Here is an 18,562-nt window from a genome sequence, read left to right on the forward strand (position 1 = left end):
ACTGTATTAAATATAAAATACAGGCTAAGGGCATCACTTCATGGTAAAGCACTTGTCTAGTAATATACACCTGGCACTGGGTTTAATCCCACATACACACAAGCAAACAAAAAGCATAATAATGTCTTACCCATCATTATTATCAGGTTTCCCCAATTCCAATCTATCTGGTTGTACTGAAAACCCAATCCTGCAAACTCTACCATCCTAAAAGCAAAGAAAATAAAAATTCTCAAAGTAAAAACATATTAAAGTTTTAATTTATTCAACCAAAGAAATTCAAAATACAACAATAAGGTCCCTTCCAGATGGTGCCCACGCTTGGGCTGTGGAACATTCTCAAAGTAACTTAAAATAATAGCAGATTTTAGAGTAAGAAAATAGCTATATTTCAGAAGCATCCCCATTTAGTGATTACAAATCCTAGTAAATCACTCAAGCCTCCTCTCAACAAGAGAATTTATACAAGAAAGCAAGCGAACAAGGTGATCTTCAAAGTGGCTCTTCCCAGTACCAACTACTGCTTTCTTTGAAAAGAAAGAAGTGGTACACAGTTAGTTGTAGATTAACTGTTTTTTCCATTTCTCTGCCTTACAGTGGATGAGTTACCTCAAGAAGAAAGGCAGCATGATTTGGTCCCACAACACACTGTTTAATAGTAGCCTGCTCCAATACATTCAAAGGGGGGTGGCTAGGGAACAACAAAAGGAAAATAATAATACATTTTAGGTTTTTTTTAAAAGCTATTATCTACATATTTTAAAGCAATAACTAAAAAGTACTCCCATAAACACTATTGTTTCTTAGTATGCCAGAATGCTTAAAAGTTAAGTATTAATGGAAACTACAGCTCAAATGAACCCAACACATAAGACTTGATAGACCTAATCAAAGTCATCTTAATCTTATTCACATTAGGCTATGGTCTAAATAACAATTCTTTTCCCTAATGAAGAAAATTCTGTAGTTTAGAGGTAAAGCTAACCCATTTGTCTCACATGTCCAAAGATTTGAATTCAATCCCAAAACAACAAAGAAAAAGGTCTCAACTTAAAATACCTTAAAATTCTTACCTATTCAAATTATACTTGTTCAGTTTCTCCGAAACTTCCCGTAACCTAAAAAATAAACAAGCAAAACATTAATAAGCATATGTAAACACTTCCTCCACAATACAGCTCTCATTGGAACAGGACTAATATTGGTTATTTCAAACGTACCATAAACAAAAAAAAAAAAAAAACTGCAATGGCTATAAGACACCACGCCAGCAAAGGATGTTCTCACTTTCCTTGGGAAGTATTACAAGTAGCCTTTACAATTCCCTTCCTCTAACTCCTTCCCAACATTGGAACCTAAGTTCCTTTCATTTTATAGGATGGGAAAACTAAGTCCTGTAGAGTTTAAATTTACCAACAATGTCAACAGAGCTGATCCCTGAATAAATGCCTGAATGAGTTCAAGGCCACCCAGAGACTACATAGTGAAGTCCAGGTCAGCCTGGGCTAGAGCAAAGCCCTACCTAGAAAAATCAAAACATAAAAACAAAACAAACAAACAAACAAACAAACCTGTTTTAGGGGCTGGCGAGAGAAATGGCTCAACAATTAAGGTGCTTGCTTGAAAAGCCTGGTGGCCTGGGCTAGTTCGATTCCCCAGTACCCGCATAATGCCAGATGCACAAGGTGGTCCAAGTGTCTGGAGTTTGTTTGCTATGGCTAGAAGCCCTGGTGTGCCCATATTCATTTTCATTCTCTGTCTCTCTCCAAATAAATAAACAAACACAAAAAAATATTTTAAAACTGCTTTCCAAACTGGGCAAGGTGGCATCCACTTTTAATCCCAGTACTCTGGAGGCAGAGGTAGAAGGATCACTGTGAGTTCAATCAAGGCCAGCCTGAAGCTAAAAAGTGTGTTCCCCTCAGAAGGCTGAGGTGCAAGGATCACAAGTTCAAGGCCAGCTGGGATAAAGTGAGACCCTACTTCAAAAAAGTGGGGGTGGGGAGCTGGAGACATGGCATAGCGGTTGAGGCACTTGCCCGCGATGCCTAAGGACCCAGGTTTGATTCCTCAGAACCCACATAAGCCAGATGCACAAGATGGCACATGCATTTAGAGTTTGTTTGTAGTGGCTAGAGGCCCTGGTGTGCCCATTCTCTCCATATCTCTCTCTCTCTCTCTCTCTCTCTCTCTCTCATAAATAAAAATTGAAAACAAAGTGGGAGCTGGAGAGATGGCTTAGCAGTTAAGGTGCCTGCCTGTGAAGACTATGGGCCTGGCTTCAATTCCTCATACCCACGTAAGCCAGATGCACAACATGGCATATGCATATGGAGTTCATTTGCATGGGCTAGAGGTCTTGGTGTGCCCACTCTATCTACCTTTTCCCCCCCACCTTAAAAAAATGCCAAAAGAGATTCTCAAATATATATGGATATCATGAATAAAAATATCTGGGGGAATTCCACCTCCCTCAAGGTAGGGTCTCACCCAGGCTGACCTGGAATTCATTATGTAGTCTTCAGGGTAGCTTTGAACTCACCACAAGGCAATCCTCCTATCTTGGCCTCTCTCTAGTGCTGGGATTAAAGGCATGCACCATCATGTGCGACCAACCCCCCCCCCCCACATAACACACTTCTTTTTGGGGGGCAGAACTCTTAAGAATTTAATACAATAAGGAAGAAAAATCCCAAAAGGCCTAATCAGTTCATGGCATAGTCTTGAGTTCTTTTTTTTTTTTTTTTTGGTTTTGTGAGGTAGGGTCTCACTCTGGTCCAGGCTGACCTGGAATTAACTCTGTAGTCCCAGGGTGGCCTCGAACTCATGGCAATCCTCCTACCTCTGCCTCCCGAGTGCTGGGATTAAAGGCGTGCACCACCACGCCCGGCAGTCTTGAGTTCTTGACATGACATGAAAGTGAATCCAGGGCTGGAGAGATGGCTTAGAGGTTAAGGCGTTTGTCTGTAAAGCCAAAGGATCCTGGTTCGATTCTCCAGGACCCATGTAAGCCACAAGCACAAAGGGGCGCATGTGTCTGGAATGTTTGCTGTGGCTGGAGGCCCTGGTGCACCCATTCTCTGACCCCCCCCCCCGCCTCCTTCTCTCTCTTAAATAAATATTGTTTTCAAAAAATGAATCTAGTCTCAATGTCCTCTGAAGCAAGGAAAATACCCCACTTCTATTGTACATGTATAGAAAAACCATACAGGGCCACACAGCAGATATCAACTTGTACTGCTGCTCTTCCTGTTCCCTCAAGGAAAGGGTCTGAACACACAGCATTGCAATCCCATCCAAGCTAAACCAAACTAATGACGGTGCCGACCTAAAAAAGTAATTTTACAACGTAAGACACAAAGATAGAGATTTTTAAGAATTCAACTCTCCAACTGTCACCCAAACAACTGTCTTTTTCAGAAATAACTCTTATATAAGTAAACAGAACATTTCAGAAAGCAATGGGGGGGGGGGGAACAACAACAAAGGAAATCCATGAATTTCCCAGTATGTGAACAAACATGAACGAAATCAAACTTGAGCCATTTGTGCTAACAGTTTAGAATTTAAAAGCTTCCAAGTGCTGGAGACCCAGTGGTTAAAGGAGCTTGTCTGCAAAGTCTGATAGCCTGGGTTTGATTCCCTAGAACCCAAGTAAAGTCAGATACACAAAGTGATACATGCATCTGGAGTTCATCTGCAATGGCAGGAGGCCTTGGTATGCTCATTATTCTCATTCTCTCTCCTGTCTCTTCCACCCTTTGCAAAAAAATAGTCTTAAAAGCTGCCAAGGGCTGAAGAAATAGCTTAACAATTAAGGCACTTGCCTGCGAAGCCTAAGGACCCAAGCTCTATTCTCCAGAACCTACATACATCAGATGTACAAGGTAGTGCATGCACCTGGAGTTTCTTTGCAATGGCTAGAGGTCCTGGCACTCCCCCCCACCCCCCCACAATAAGTACATAAATAAAAATAATATTTTTTTGAAGCTGCCAAAAGTCATTTATAATCTGTAGGTGGAAGATCTAGTCATTGCTGCATTTCAGTAAGAAAGTCTAAGTAGGAGTCATTTGTCTTTTAAATGTATCCTGTCAAGTTCTGTCCTCTGCTCACAACTATGGCACACCTTTTTCAATCATGTACAGTATCTGTACAACGCCAACCAAATCCTATTTGGAAGCTAGAACCTTCGCATGATACTGTGTTTCATTTCTTTCCCCAAAAAAGATACTCAATGATAACTAGCTTCACCAGCAAAAACTGGAGTGACATGGGGCCCATATTTAAAAAAAAAAAAAAAAAAACCCACTTCCTTTTTCATGTCTAGCGTTGTATTTACTTCAACAAAACACATTTCATTGGTCCCAATTGCTCACTTAACAAGTCTGTTGCAAACCATGACTAAACACTGTAAGAGTCATGCATTATGGAGTTCATGGGCTCTGAGACAAGGTCAACTAGAAAATGTCAAGAAATAAAGTGGGTCTGCTGCAGACAGTGACAGTGGCCTAAATCTTGAGCAGGAGTCAGGAACTCTGGCTCTCGTAGGCCCACACAAGCTTTACACCAGACTAGACTGAGTATGAGGAACAGCTAGGATTATGTTTCCCAAAACCCACAGTAGTGCCTCTAAGAAGATGCTTGCTCACTAGTATGCAAAACTAGTGCTATTCATTCCCATGTCTCTTTTTATTAATCTGAGATTGTCTCCAGAGCTTTCAAAGCATATACAAATGGGGGGGGGGGAGCTTTTTTTGAAACTAGACAATAACTGAGGTTAAAAATTAAATGCTATTTCCTTGGTTTCAAATAGCATTTTGGATAGATATTTATAAAACTAAGCTCTTAGGCTATCAAATGCTAGAAAATAATTTAATAAGGCTAACTCAGGAGGAAATTGCAGGATGCTAGGGAGAAAGAGAAAATGTTTCCTATTACCAATTCAATTTTTAATCTTAACAATCATAGTTAGACCTAAGTGTAGCACTTGGGAGGCAAAGACAAGACTACTACAAGCTCAAGGCTGGCTTGTCTAAAAAAGAAATCACATAGGCTAGGGAGATAGATGGCTTAGCAGTTAAGACACTTGCCTGCAAAGCCAAAGGACACAGGTTCAATTCCCCAGTACCTACATAAAGCACAGGATGGCACATATACTGGAGGTTGTCTGCAGTGGCTGGAGGCCCTGGCATGCCAAGTCTCTACATTTATTTATTTCTATCTGTCGCTTTCTCTCTAATAAAAGAAATATTAAAAGAAATCAAACTGTGCCTAACATCTTCTGAAATGACACTGATTGGTACTGGCAGCAGTATATACGCAATAATACGCAATCCTTTTCGGTCTCAGGATCTTTTAGTTGTTGTTGTTGTTCATTTTTATTTATTTATTTGAGAGTGACAGAGAGAGAGGAAGAATGGGTGCGCGCCCGGGCCTCCAGCCACTGCAAACGAACTGCAAACGCATGCGCCCCCTTGTGCATCTGGCTAACGTGGGTCCTGGGGAATCGAGCCTTGAACCGGGGTCCTTAGGCTTCACAGGCAAGCATTTAACTGCTAAGCCATTTCTCCAGCCTGTCTCAGGATCTTACAAATAAATGAAAAGCAAATATGTTAGTGGAGTGTGCACACATTATGTACGTGAATAAATAACATTAACTACCATAGTCACAATTTGACCTACCTGAAATTTTCATTTCTTTTCTTTTAATATTATTTATTTACAAGCAGAGAGAAAGAAGACAGACATGCTGGGCATGGAGATGCATGCCTTATCCCAGCAGAGAGATTAAAGGACAGAGGTAGTAAAATCACCATGAATTCAAAGACAGCCTGAAACTACATAGTGAATTCCTGGCCAGCCTGAGCTACAGGAAGAACCTACGCTGAAAAACCAAAAAAGACAAAATGGGTGTGCCGGGGCCTCAAGCAGCAGCTGTAAACAAACTGCACAGGCATTCACCACTTTGTGCATCTCACTTTACATGTGTACTGGGAATAGAACATGGATGGTTAGGCTTTGCAGGCAAGTGCCTTAACCTGCTTAGCCATCTCTCCAGCCCATGAAATTTTCATATGCAACTAAGACTTTATGGACACACAAAAGCGTTTCCCCAAATACTATATTTTTACTTCTCAAAAAAAAAAATCAATCCCCAAAGTTTATATAAAATGTATTATTTGCTGGCGTGGTGGTGACTCGGGAGGCAGAGGTAGGGGAGAATTGCCATGACTTCAAGGCCACCCTGAGAATACAAAGTGAATTCCAGGTCAGCCTGGATCAGAGTGAGACCATACCTCAAAAAACAATCAACAACAACAACAAAAAAGATTATGTGTGTATACACACACACACACACACATATAGATATACAAATATATATCTATGTGTGTGTGTGTGTGTGTGTATATTTCTTTCAAATCTCAGAAGTTCTAACTACAGGGCTAGAGAGATGATTTGCCTGTGAAGCCTAAGGACCCATGTTCGACTCTCCAGATTCCATGTAAGCCAGATGCACAGAGGTGAGGCAAGCACAAGGTCATGTATGCCCACTAGGTGCCAAAAGTGTCTGGAGTTCAAGTTTAGTGGTTGAGGCCTGGGCGCACCAATTCTCCCCTCTAGCCACTAGCCACACACCCACATCTGTTTCGCTCTCTTAAAAAAAAACAAACCACTTTTTTTTTTAAAGTTCTAACTAAACTGGCCCTCTACAAACTAGTTTACACAGATCCTGGAAATAGTGGCCATGAGACCCTCAAGCACCAAGAGTGAACTATATTTAAGGAGCATTTGCTTCTCTTTGCCTAGCAGAATACAAGCCACAGATTCTCCACAGGCCAGTGAGCACACGAATTTCAATATATTGTGGTTCATGTCATTATGTAATCTTGGACTTATCTACCTTAAAGTTTCCAATGCTTCAAGTTACTAATCATTAACTTCTCATAGCAATGATAACAGTGTGTTCCTTCTTTTTCAAGTAAAAAGAAAACTGTGCCCAGGTTCATCAAATTTCAGTGATGCTTTAAAATGACCTCAAAAACTGGGCTGGAGAAATGGCCCAGCAAAGCCTGATGACATGGTGACTCATGCCTAAAGTCCCAGCAATGAAAAGGCTGAGGCAGAGAATCACCATGAGTTTGAAGCCAACCTGAGCGACAGAGTAAGTTCCCTATCAACCTGGGCTATAGCAAGACCTGTTTCATAAAAACTTTAAGGGGAGGTGGCACTTAGCAATAGCCAGGCATACCATAGGCAGATTAACAAGAAGCTACCATCCTTACCACTCTAACACCATGAGGCCTTCCAACTGAAGGGCCTATTTTGTTCCTGTAAATTTACAAGCTATTTTACAGATCCGAAATTAGAATTTCATTCCTTTATTTTTTTAAAAAAACTTTTTGTTCATTTATTTGAGAGAGACAGACAAAGAAAGAGGCAGAGAAAGAGAATGGGTGCGCCAGGGCCCCTCCAGCCACTGCAAACGAACTCCAGACGCGTCCGCCCCATGGTCCTGCAGTATCAAGCCTCGAACCGGGGTTCTCAGGCTTCACAGGCAAACATTTAACCGCTAAGCCATCTCATCCTTTCCTTCCCTTCTTCCTTCCCATCCTTTTTACCTTTTAAAGACAGGGTCTCATGTAGCCCAGGCTGCCTGGAATTTGCTATGTAGCAGACAACATCCTTGAACTGTAGATCCTCCTGTTAAGCTGTTACCAGATCTTCTGGCAGAGAACAAAATGTTGTGGGATTTCTCCAAGAAATTCAGACTTTAATGTGGGAAACAAACACTGGAGAAGCAACGATACTACTCTCTTTTTCCTGGAGCAACTACTGTGTTACCAGAGATATGAAACATCCATGGCATTTCATTCGGGTTAGAGCATATGAAGAATTGGGGTACATGCCTTCTTAGCATGGACAAAACAAAGTTCCATCCCTGACACCAAAATTATAATAAGGTAAGTGAAAAAAGCTAGGCCTAGAATATACTTAATTTTTTGAGGAGGAGCATTTCGTTCAGGCTAGCCTTGAACTCCTGTCTCAGCCTCACAAGTAGCTAGAACAATGAGCATGTACCACAAGATATTTCTTTCTCTTTGATATTACATCAAAACACAGTAAGTAAAGTTTCTAAGCAATACGGAATTTGAAATCGATTAATGAACTTCAAATAAATCTTTTACTTGTGCAAGGGATTAAAGGCGTGCACCACCATGCCCAGCTGACACATTTTTTTTTGGGGGGGGGCTTCGAGGTAGAGTCTCACTCTGGTCCAGGCTGACCTGGAATTAACTCTGTCATCTCAGGGTGGCCTTGAACTCATAGCAATCTACCTCTGCCTCCGGAGTGCTGGGATTAAAGGCGTGCACCACCACACCCGGCCTGACAAAATTTTTAATGTGAACTTTTAAACTTTTTATTGACAACTTCTAAAAATAAGACACTATATCATGATCATAATCCATTCCCACCAATCTCCCCACCCTCCCAAATCCCCTCTCCACTGAATTCCTTCTTCTTTCCAATTAATCTAATATAAACTTTTAAATTTATATTTTTACAATATTTTATTTTTATTTACTAGAGAGAAATAGGTAGACAGGGAGAGAAAGAAAGAGAATGGGTGTGCCAGGGCACAAGTGCACCTCCATCTTGTGCATCTATCTTACATAGGTCCCTTTAACCACTAAGCCATTTCTCCAGCCCTAATGTGAACTTTTTGATCTACTCCTAAAATAGTTTTCAATTCAAAGTTTAATGATTAACATTAAACTAAAATGACAAAATCTTATTATGAACACATCTTCTGCAAACTGTAATCGCTTTCCTTACACCCACAAATAATTTATTCCCCTAATCTGAGAGATGGTATGGTTAGAATCTTCTATGTGGTATTATGAATAACTTTTTCACAATGAAATGAAAAGAAGATCAAAATCACAAACTACTCTGTCATTTGAAAGATAAACACATCTGGGAAACTGAATGGCAAACAAGCAAAAAAAAAAAAAAAAAGAGAGAGGGAGGGAGAAAGAGAGAGTCATTTTCAGCTCCATTCAGAACAGGAAAGGCAAAGGCAAAGAAAGAACTCATGTGCCAAATGGGCAAGAAAAAGTTTGGATATGATGAAGCTTTTCTAACTACCTAAATCCTTCAGTCTCATCTAATTTCTAGCCTAGGCTAACCTGGAAGTCACCTCAGTCTCTGGGTAGCCTTAAACTCACAGAGATCCTCCTACCTCAGCCTCCTGAGTGCTGGGATTAAAGGCATGCATCATAATGCTGACCTGGAATTCACTATGTAAACCCAGGAAACCCAGGGTGGCCTTGAACTCTCAGTGATCCTCCTACCTCTGCCTCCTGAGTGCTGGGATTAAGGGGGAGTGCCACCACGCCCAGGCCTCTAATTTCATTTTTAACAGTAAAACTATACTTACCCACATGAATCAAGCTGTGCTGACAGAACAAAATGACTTGCTTAGATGAGTGCACTCTTGCCGAGAACAGCACCTAGCCAGACTTTCTTCATATAAGCCACACCCACATTCTGAACCCCAGCACCTTTACTCACATCACAGCATTTGCCAAATGCAGACATGTTCAAGACCATTATAAATCCAGTTTTATTTCTACTTACAAATAAAACCGTCACATAAGATAACTTATGTCAGCCGGGCATGGTGGTGCACGCCTTTAATCCCAGCACTCGGAAAGCAGAGGTAGGAGGATTGCCATGAGTTCGAGGCCACCCTGAGACTACATAGTGAATTCTAGGTCAGTCTGGGCTAGAGACCCTACCTCTAAACAATAACAAAAACAAAATAAGATAACTGATGTCTTTCACAGTATAAATACTCTAATCCTTGACATAAAACTATAAAGTGAGGACTAGAGGGATGGCTTAGCAGTTAAGGCACTTGCCTGCAAAGCCAAAGGACCCAGGTTCAATTCCCCAGGACCCACGTTAGCCAGATGCACAAGGTGGCGCATGCATCTAGAGTTTGTTTGCAGTGGCTGGAGGCCCTGGAGTGCCCATTCTCACTATCTTTCTATCTTTCTCAAATAAATAAAAATATTTCTTAAAAAACTATAAACTGAAATAAAATACTTGTAATGAAATCAGACTATTCAATATGCAAGACTAGGTTTTATTCCTGGTCAAGGAATGTTCTTCATTTTATGCCCTATGCTGCCATCCCACCAGCCACAGAAGCCAGCCCTCTGCTCTTGAGGGCCACAACGGTGCACTGGGAAGAAAGTACACCACGGTGTCAGGCAAACCCATGTAGGCCCATTTGGGGCTTGCACTGCTCCCAAAATTTGGATGATCTCTCCCTTTGTTAAATGGAAATGTAATAATTTGTTTGACAGAATTGTTTATATAAGGATTAGCGGCAATTTTGAACAGAGCCAAGCACTTTCATATTCAATAAGTAGTAGGGTTAGGGTTTGCAGTGGCTGGAGGCCCTGGTGTGCCCATTCTCTCTCTTCTCCATCTTCCTCTTTCTCTCTCTGTCACTATCAAATAAATAAATAAAGATAAAAACAAAAAAATATTAAAAAAAATAAAAAGAGAGTTTATTTTCATTGTTGTTCCCAATACAGTATCTTTACTCTCATTGCTATAACCTGAACATCTCTATCCTGTCACAATTCCTTAGTTAAATTGTATTCAAAAAACTACTTTTTTTCCTAAACACATCCATGCACTCAACCTAGTTATACAACCACCTCCACTGCATTCTGTATGCTTAGGTAAAGGGAAGCCACTTCCTCCGAACACCAGAATAGCCCAAGCTTTTTTCTAAATTCTAATACGCCCAGAGCCAATTTCCCTCCACAGCACTACTTATACTATTAATACTGGTTTGACAAACTCTAGAAAAGCAAAAGCCACATTTTATTTATTCATTTACAAATGCCTCCAGTACCTGACACATACTAGATATTTAGTAATTACATACTGAAGGACTCACATCTTAGTACTATGCCTTTCATAACCTCAAAAGAGTAGAGTCAAGGCTTTTTCTTCCTTTTGATACTCATTTGAAAACATTTCTCAGCAGGGTGTGGTGACACACACACCTTTGCCTTTAATCCCAGCACTCAGGAGGCAGAGGTAGGAGGACTTCCATGAGTTCAAGGCCACCAAGACTAATTCCAGGTCAGCCTGGGCTAGAGCAAGACCCTACCTCAAAAAAACTTAAGAAAAAAAAAAAAAACCTTTCTTAGGAATGGAGATATGGCTTAACTGGTTAAGGCACTTGCCTATGAAGCCCAAGGACCCACGTTTAATTCTCCAGTATCCACATAAGCCAGATGCACAAGGTGGTGCATGCATCTGGAGTTTGTTTGCACTGGCTAGGGGCCCTGGAGCACCCATTCTCTATCTGCCTCTATTTCTGTCTCTTTCTCTCTCTCTCAAATAAATAAAAATAAAATAGTTTTAAAACATTTCTTAGGTGTTTGCTATACAACCAATGATGAGACAAGGATTTTTACAAACAACCAAAGGACCGTTATTCTGCAAAAGAAATTACCTAGAAGTACACTGTCATTCAGCCTCTCCAACAGCATGAGGGATTTTGAAATGCTTGCTTTGATAATTAGCTCCAGAAAGAGTCCAACAGACAGACAGGAGACTCTGTGTCCTCCACTTAGAGAAGTTTTCTCTCTCCCATCATGACTGCATTAGGACTGGTGTTCCTGGTCCTACTTAGATACTCAGAAGCCCTGGGCCTCGCAGCTCGGCTTGGCAGCAGTTCTGTGTGGCCACTGACCAGCCCTTGCTCTCTTTCTGCCCCAAATGCTAGTACCCTGTCCTACACTGCATAGCTTTAAGAATCAGGTAACATGTTATAAAAGTAACGTAATGTGTACATCAAGGTGCCTGTATCTGACTGGCCATCAAAATCTCTGGGGAGCCAGGCGTGGCGACATACACCTTTAATCCCAGCACTGGGGGAAGAGGGGCGGCAGAGGTAGGAGATTCATCATGAGTTCAAGGCCAGCTTGAGACTACATAATGAATTCCAGATTAGCCTGGGCCAGAGTAAGGCCCTACCTCGAAGAAAAATAAACTCTGGGAAATACTCCCAATTCCCACACAAACCTACTAGATCGGGAATATTTTCTAAAAAAAATAATAATAATAGTCTATATTGGGGCTAAGCAATTTTGAAATTTTCATTACGTGTGAGAAGGGCAACAAAAGACTAAGAAATTGAGCAGATAAAACCACTCACTTTCTAACAATTTATACCAGGAATTTAAAGCAACATTAACATGTTGTCAACTCAAAATTTTAAGCATCCAAAGTGATTCTTATTAAGCTAATATGTCTAAGACTGACAACTTTAAAATACTTAAGAACTATCTAATATTCCTGAAATTAGTAATCCAGAGGTATTCAAAGCCACCCTGAGACTACATAGTGAATTTTAGGTTAGCCTGGGCTAGAGTGAGATCTTACCTGGAAGAAAAAAATAAAAACCACCGAGCCGGGCATGGTGGCACATGCCTTTAATCCCAGCACTAGGGAAGCAGAGGTAGGAGGATCACCGTGAATTCAAGGCCACCCTGAGACTACATAGGGTATCCCAGGCCAGCCTGAGCTGAAGTGAGACCCTGCCTCAAAATACCAAAAATAAATAAAAACCACCATGACCAGGGGTTCTATCAGATCTAAGGTAACAAACATTTCTTTGCATGGTAGCATGCTAGGACCCACATCTTGGTTCTTGAACAACACATGGTTCTAGTTCCTTATCCTATGATAAATAATCTACAGGAACTCAGCAACCAGAACTGCTATTACTGAACCACCCTCAGCATCCGCCAAATACATAAAAAGCTCAGTGCTCACATATGGGGAAGGAGTTAATAAGAGAAAGAGCATTAAGGAACTCCACCTGTCCACCCACCTCACCCCTCAATCTGCAAAGGGTCTTTTATGCGTAATTGGTTGGTTGTTTGATTTTTAAATTCCTGGAAATTACTTATTGGAAAGACAGATTGGGATGAAAAGATAGCAAAGCAGTTAAAGGCACTTGCTTATAAAGCCTGTCAGTCCAAGGATCCATTCCCCAGTACCCACTTTAAAGCCAGATAAAGTCACACATGCATCTGGAGTTCATGTATAAGAGGCCCATTCTCATTCATATTCTCTCTCTCTCTCTCTCTCTCTCTGGCTAGAGAATAAATGTAAGAGAGAGCTGCATGTTCTCCTTCTTATACATAGCATCTAACACTGGCACAGCCAGCTCCCTTTCATCACAACTACCTTCAGTGGGTACCTGTGAACACTAAGATGACCTCCACCCTGCACCTGGTAACTACCACAACTCAGACCTCTCCTGGCTACCACTAGATGAGGAGAAAAGAAATTTTTTTAAAGGGTGATTTATGAGGTTTATGTTAGGGAGAGTGTACGAAGAGAGGGAACAAAAGCAAAGCAGAAATGGGGACAAAGCCAAAAGAAACTCTCCCCTTTCCCAGCAGAGTGGGAGACTGGGTAAATCTCCCTCACAAAGCAGAGTTTCTCCAGGAAGAAGCCTCTGGAGAGGAAGAGAGGGAGGCAGGAAAGCAGCAGCTTCCGCCCAGGTGTATGAGCCACACCAGCAAGATCCGCAGGGCTGCAGAAGGCTCAGTGGTTATTGAAAAACCTGACAGTCAGGTTCCATGACCCTGTACCCAGATGCACAAAGTGGTGCACACACCTGGAGTTCATTTGTAGTGGCAAAGGGCCCTGGTGTGCCTTCCTTCTGTCCTCCCACGCTTCCCCCCACCATGCCTGTGCATAAATAAAAATATTTTAAAAAAGAAGGAGCCTCACCACCAGGCTGGAATGTATGGGTAGAAACCTGGTTGGTTGACTGACCCATCCACAGGGCAACCCTAGCAATACTGGGGAGAAAAGAGGAAGTTGTTGCTGTGTTGCCTTCAGCCATCTTGGATGAGACTGAATCTGATAAGGCAGGCAAGTGGCATCCATGCTTCTGCCCACCAATCCCTCACCACCTATCAGGAAAGTTACCCTGCTCCTAATCTGCCCCTTTCCTGAGGCCTGAGAGGAAAACAGGAATCTTTAAAGGTCATTCACCAATATCACAGCCCTAACACGCAGGGGAGGCCCTGCAGTTTCCTACAAAATTAACGGTGTCTGCATTAACTCTTCCATGTCTGCAAACAAATAGCAGCTGGCAAGCCTCAGATAAAACTAGCCCTAGAATGCCATCCATTAATACTGCCTGGCAGAGAGACAGCTCAGTTATGATGCCCCATTACCCACATAGAGCCACATGCACAAGGTGGCACATGGGTGAGTCCATTCACCCAAGGACATTACAACTGATGTGTCCGGATTCAAGTCTTTGTGTCTCCTCCTCTACTAAGCCTGCTCTCGACTCTACTATGCCCTAGTTGTGGGTGGTGCTGTCAGCCCCACTTACTCTCTCTCCAAAACTGAGACAGGTAAAGAAGTAAAAACAACCCGAGGGGAGGAAAATGTATAAATGCTCATCATTTAACAACTGTATTGAATAATTCATGGCAGAAGGGTGGAAGAATGACTGAATATGGAACTATGAGAGGCAACTGTACAATAGAAAACAAAAGACAAGTGGTGATTAAACAACAGATAGGCAGCTCCACAGGAGGCAAAGACAATCTAGGTCTATGGAGCAGGAGTTGGGTTCATCCTGGAACTGTACACAGCTAAAAACAATGACGTTTTAAAAAAATTGAAGCTGGGCTGGAGAGATGGCTTAGCGGTTAAGTGTTTGCCTGTGAAGCCCAAGGATCCCGGTTCGAGGCTCGATTCCCCAGGACACATGTTAGCCAGATGCACAAGGGGGCGCACGCATCTTTCTCTGTCACTTTCAAACAAATAAATAAAAATAAAAAATAGAAGCTAAAGTGTCCATTAAAAGACTACAACTATGATCTACCTCTAAGCATGCTGGTGCACATGTGTCAGGGAGAGCAGCTACGACGAATAAAGGTGAAGGAGAGCTGAACGGGAGGGGAAAAGAAAGAAATGCAGGGCTACAGAGATGGCATAACGTTCGTTAAGGCGCTTGCCTGCAAAGCCAAAGACCTCAGCCAATTTCTCAGAACCCACATAAGCCAGATGCATGTGTCTGGAGTTTGCAGCAGCTGGAGGCCCTGGCGTGGCCATTCTCCATCCCTCCCTTTGTCTTTCAAATAAATAAATAAATAAAAAGAAGAAAAGGAAAGAAAGAAATGCAATCTCCAACTCCCAAATCAAACATAGGAGGGGAAAAGTGAAAAGAACAAAGAATTCTAGCAAAACCGGGGGGGGGGGGGGGGGGGATTGAAAAACAGATTAGAAATGTGAATTCCAGACAGAATTTTTCCCCCAAAATGGATTAATCTCACACCCTAAAAAACAAAGATCAGAGGTGGGAAGATGGCTCAGCAGTCAAAGGAGCTTGCAGTCCTGGGGTTGAATTCCCAAGCCATCCAACATGAGCCAGACACAAAAAGTGGGGCATGAGGCCCTGGCAACGCCATATCCCCCCACCCACACTTGCAAATAAATAAAAACCAGATAGGAGGCTGGAAAGAAGGCTTAGCAGTTAAGACACGCTTGCCAACAAAGCCAAAGAACCCATGTCCAATTCCCCAGGACCCACATAAAGGCAGATGCACGAAGTGGCACTTGCATCTAGAGTTCGCTTATAACAGCTGGAGGCCCTGGAATCATTCTGTGTTTCCTTTGGCCTCTTTGCTTTTTGCTCGCTGTGGGTGCGCTGCTCGCGCGCTCTCCCTCTCTCTCTTTCTCTCTCGCTAGCTCGCTCGCAAATAAATAAATATTTAAAAACCATACATAATCAGAATGGAGAAAAAATAGCAGGTATTAAAAGGGCACAACACAACAAAGAGAACCTTCCACCTAAAACACTCATGAATTTGAGCCCCCGTAAACACAAAAGCCTCAAAACCCTAACAAGGAAACATGGCCATGGAAGAGTATTATTAATTCCAAGGGAATTTAACATTATTCCTATCAAAGCCAGAGAATTCAAGAAAAAAAAAATTTAAGTGAAGATAGGAATTGATCTACCAAAGGAAGCTGTCCCTACAATAGAGACAAAGGTTTCTTTTAAAGAATGCTATCTTTGCTGGGGGAGGGGGGGAGTGCATATCTTTAATCCCAGCACATAGAAGGCAGAAGTAGGACGATCACCATGAGTTCAAGGACACCCACCCTGAGACTACATAGTGAATTCAGGTTGGCCTGAGCTAGAGTGAGACCCTACCTCGGAAAAACAATAAATAATAATAATAATAAGGCTAGCAATTTTCTATTGTGCTAGAATTCAGAAAACAAAACTGTCAGTATTAATGTTTTATGAAATCAAAAAAGAAATCTATTCTTCACAGGCAGCGACCTCATTTTCAGCGAGACAAGGGACACACAGGAGGCAGGCCAGCACTGCTCCACCTGCTCCACAGATGCGGTGAGTGCTCTGAGGAGAATCTCTACAGATGGGAAAACTTTCTACCCCACCCCAGATATAAAGAAAATGAGGCAAGGCCCAAATTCAATCCTGTGTATAAATTGAGCTTATTTTGAAAAGTCACTAAACTTTAACATGCTGGGTATTAATTCCTGAAGAAAAATGCAGGCTTACTGGGCAACCAAGAGAAAGGCCCAATACTCTCCTGAATCAATGCCAAGAACCATGCAGATTAATAAGCATTACTCAAAAACTTTTATAACCAACAAAAAGTCACTACTTTGTTTTTCGTTTGTTTGTTTTTGAATTTCCTTGCAAGCAAGGAGGGAGGGAGAGGGAGAAACAGACAGAATGAGAATATGGGCATGCCAGGGCCTCAAACCACTGTAAATAAACTCCAGATGCATGCGCCACTTTCTGCATAGGGCTTTATGTGGGTACTGGGGAATCGAACCCAGATCCTTAGGCTTTGCAGGCAAGTTCCTCCACCACTGGGCCATCTTTCCAACCCTTTTTTTGGTTTTTCTATTCACAGTGGATCTGGAGAATTGGCTTATTTGGAGAAAAAAGAATAAATTTCACGTACAAAGCAATTTCCAATTGCATGTGTTTATGTCCACTGCTTCCTTACAAGTCCACTAAAATGACAACTAACTTTTAGAGACAAATAAATTTTAAAGTTAAAAGAAGAGAAAGAGTCAAAAATATTCAAGCAAGAGATATCAGCGAAAAATTTTAAAACTAGAAAGCAGGAAGAAATGTATTAACCTTTGGGATCAGAAATCACAGCAAACTTCTGTAGTCATTATGGCCTTAGCTAGGTAACAGAAAAGTTAAAGATACTATTGTATATTCAGAACTCTTATGTCCTGCTAGTCATGGTGACACCTATCTGTAATCCAAGCTCTAAAAAGGCTGAAGCAGATCAAGTCCTAGGCCAGCCTAAGCTATACACAGCAAGATGTAATCTCAACAGGGCTGAAGAGACAATATACAAAGCCATATACTGGCCAGAGTTCAACTCCCCAGATCCACATAAAGCCAGAAGCACAAAGTGGTGCATGTGTCTGGAGCTCATTTTCAGTGGCAAGAGGTCCTGGCATGCTCATTTTTTCTGTTCTTTCCCTCCCTCCCTCCCTCCCGCCCCCTCTCTCTCTCGGTAAAATAATAATTATATGCAACTTTGAATATTCCAAATGCTATAAACATCAATAGGAAAAGTCAAAAGACTGCCTTTAAAAAATCTGACCAGTGAGCCTGGCATGGTGGCACGCCTTTAATTCCAGCACTCTGGAGGCAGCAGTTAAGAGGATCACTTTGAGTTGCAGAGACTTCATACTGAATTCTAGATCAGCCTGGACTAGAATGAAACCCTACCTCATAAAAACAAAAACACAAAAAGAAAGAAAAAAAGAAAAACTCTGACCTGTGTACATCAGTAAGCAAGCATAGAGAACCCATCATTACAGTAACTCCAGGGTTTGTGAAACCAAGAAGAGCAAGACCTTGTAAGACAGCACACAAACACAATACCCAGAATGTTCAAGCTGAGATTGGAAGACATGGCTATCAAGGAGAGGGACATGAGCCTGAGGTATTGCAGAGAAGCAAGAAACAAAGACCAACACAACCCCCCCCCACACACACACACAGGAGATAAAGGTCTCTTTAAAAGGGGGGGGGCAGGTGTGGTGGCACAGCAAGAGTTCAAGGCCACCCTGAGACTGCATAGGGAATCCGAGGTCAGCCAGGCCTAGAGTGAAACCTTACCTCAAAAAATAAATAAATATAATAAATGAATCAATAAATAAACCAGAAAGGGGTTGGAGAGATGACTTAGTGGTTAAGACATTTGCCTGCAAAGCCAAAGTACCCCAGTTTGATTCCCCAGGAACCATATAAGGCAGATGCACAAGGTGGCGCCATATATCTGGAGTTCATTTGCAGTGGCTGTAGAGGCCCTGGGTGTGCCCATTCTCTCTCTCTCTCCCTCCCTCCGTCCGTCCGTCCGTCCGTCTGTCTGTCTGTCTATCTATCTATCTATCTATCTATCTGTCTGTCTATCTATCTATCTG

General features: G+C 41.9%; 1 protein-coding gene across 5 annotated transcripts in view; it reads right to left on the reverse strand.

The window, feature by feature from the left end:
- Positions 1 to 18,562, reverse strand: part of Ubr5 (ubiquitin protein ligase E3 component n-recognin 5) — a 158,411-nt gene that overhangs the window by 104,085 nt on the left and 35,764 nt on the right. For all 5 annotated transcript variants that reach the window (XM_045144166.1, XM_045144168.1, XM_045144167.1 and 2 more), the window contains exons 2-4: positions 1,074 to 1,118; positions 610 to 691; positions 131 to 207 (exon numbers count right to left, since the gene is read on the reverse strand). In XM_045144166.1, the coding sequence (XP_045000101.1) occupies positions 131 to 207; positions 610 to 691; positions 1,074 to 1,118 (204 nt within the window). The remainder of the gene's footprint in view (positions 1 to 130; positions 208 to 609; positions 692 to 1,073; positions 1,119 to 18,562) is intronic.

Source organism: Jaculus jaculus, chromosome 2 (assembly GCF_020740685.1).
Source record: "Jaculus jaculus isolate mJacJac1 chromosome 2, mJacJac1.mat.Y.cur, whole genome shotgun sequence".
Taxonomy (NCBI): Eukaryota; Metazoa; Chordata; class Mammalia; order Rodentia; family Dipodidae; genus Jaculus; species Jaculus jaculus.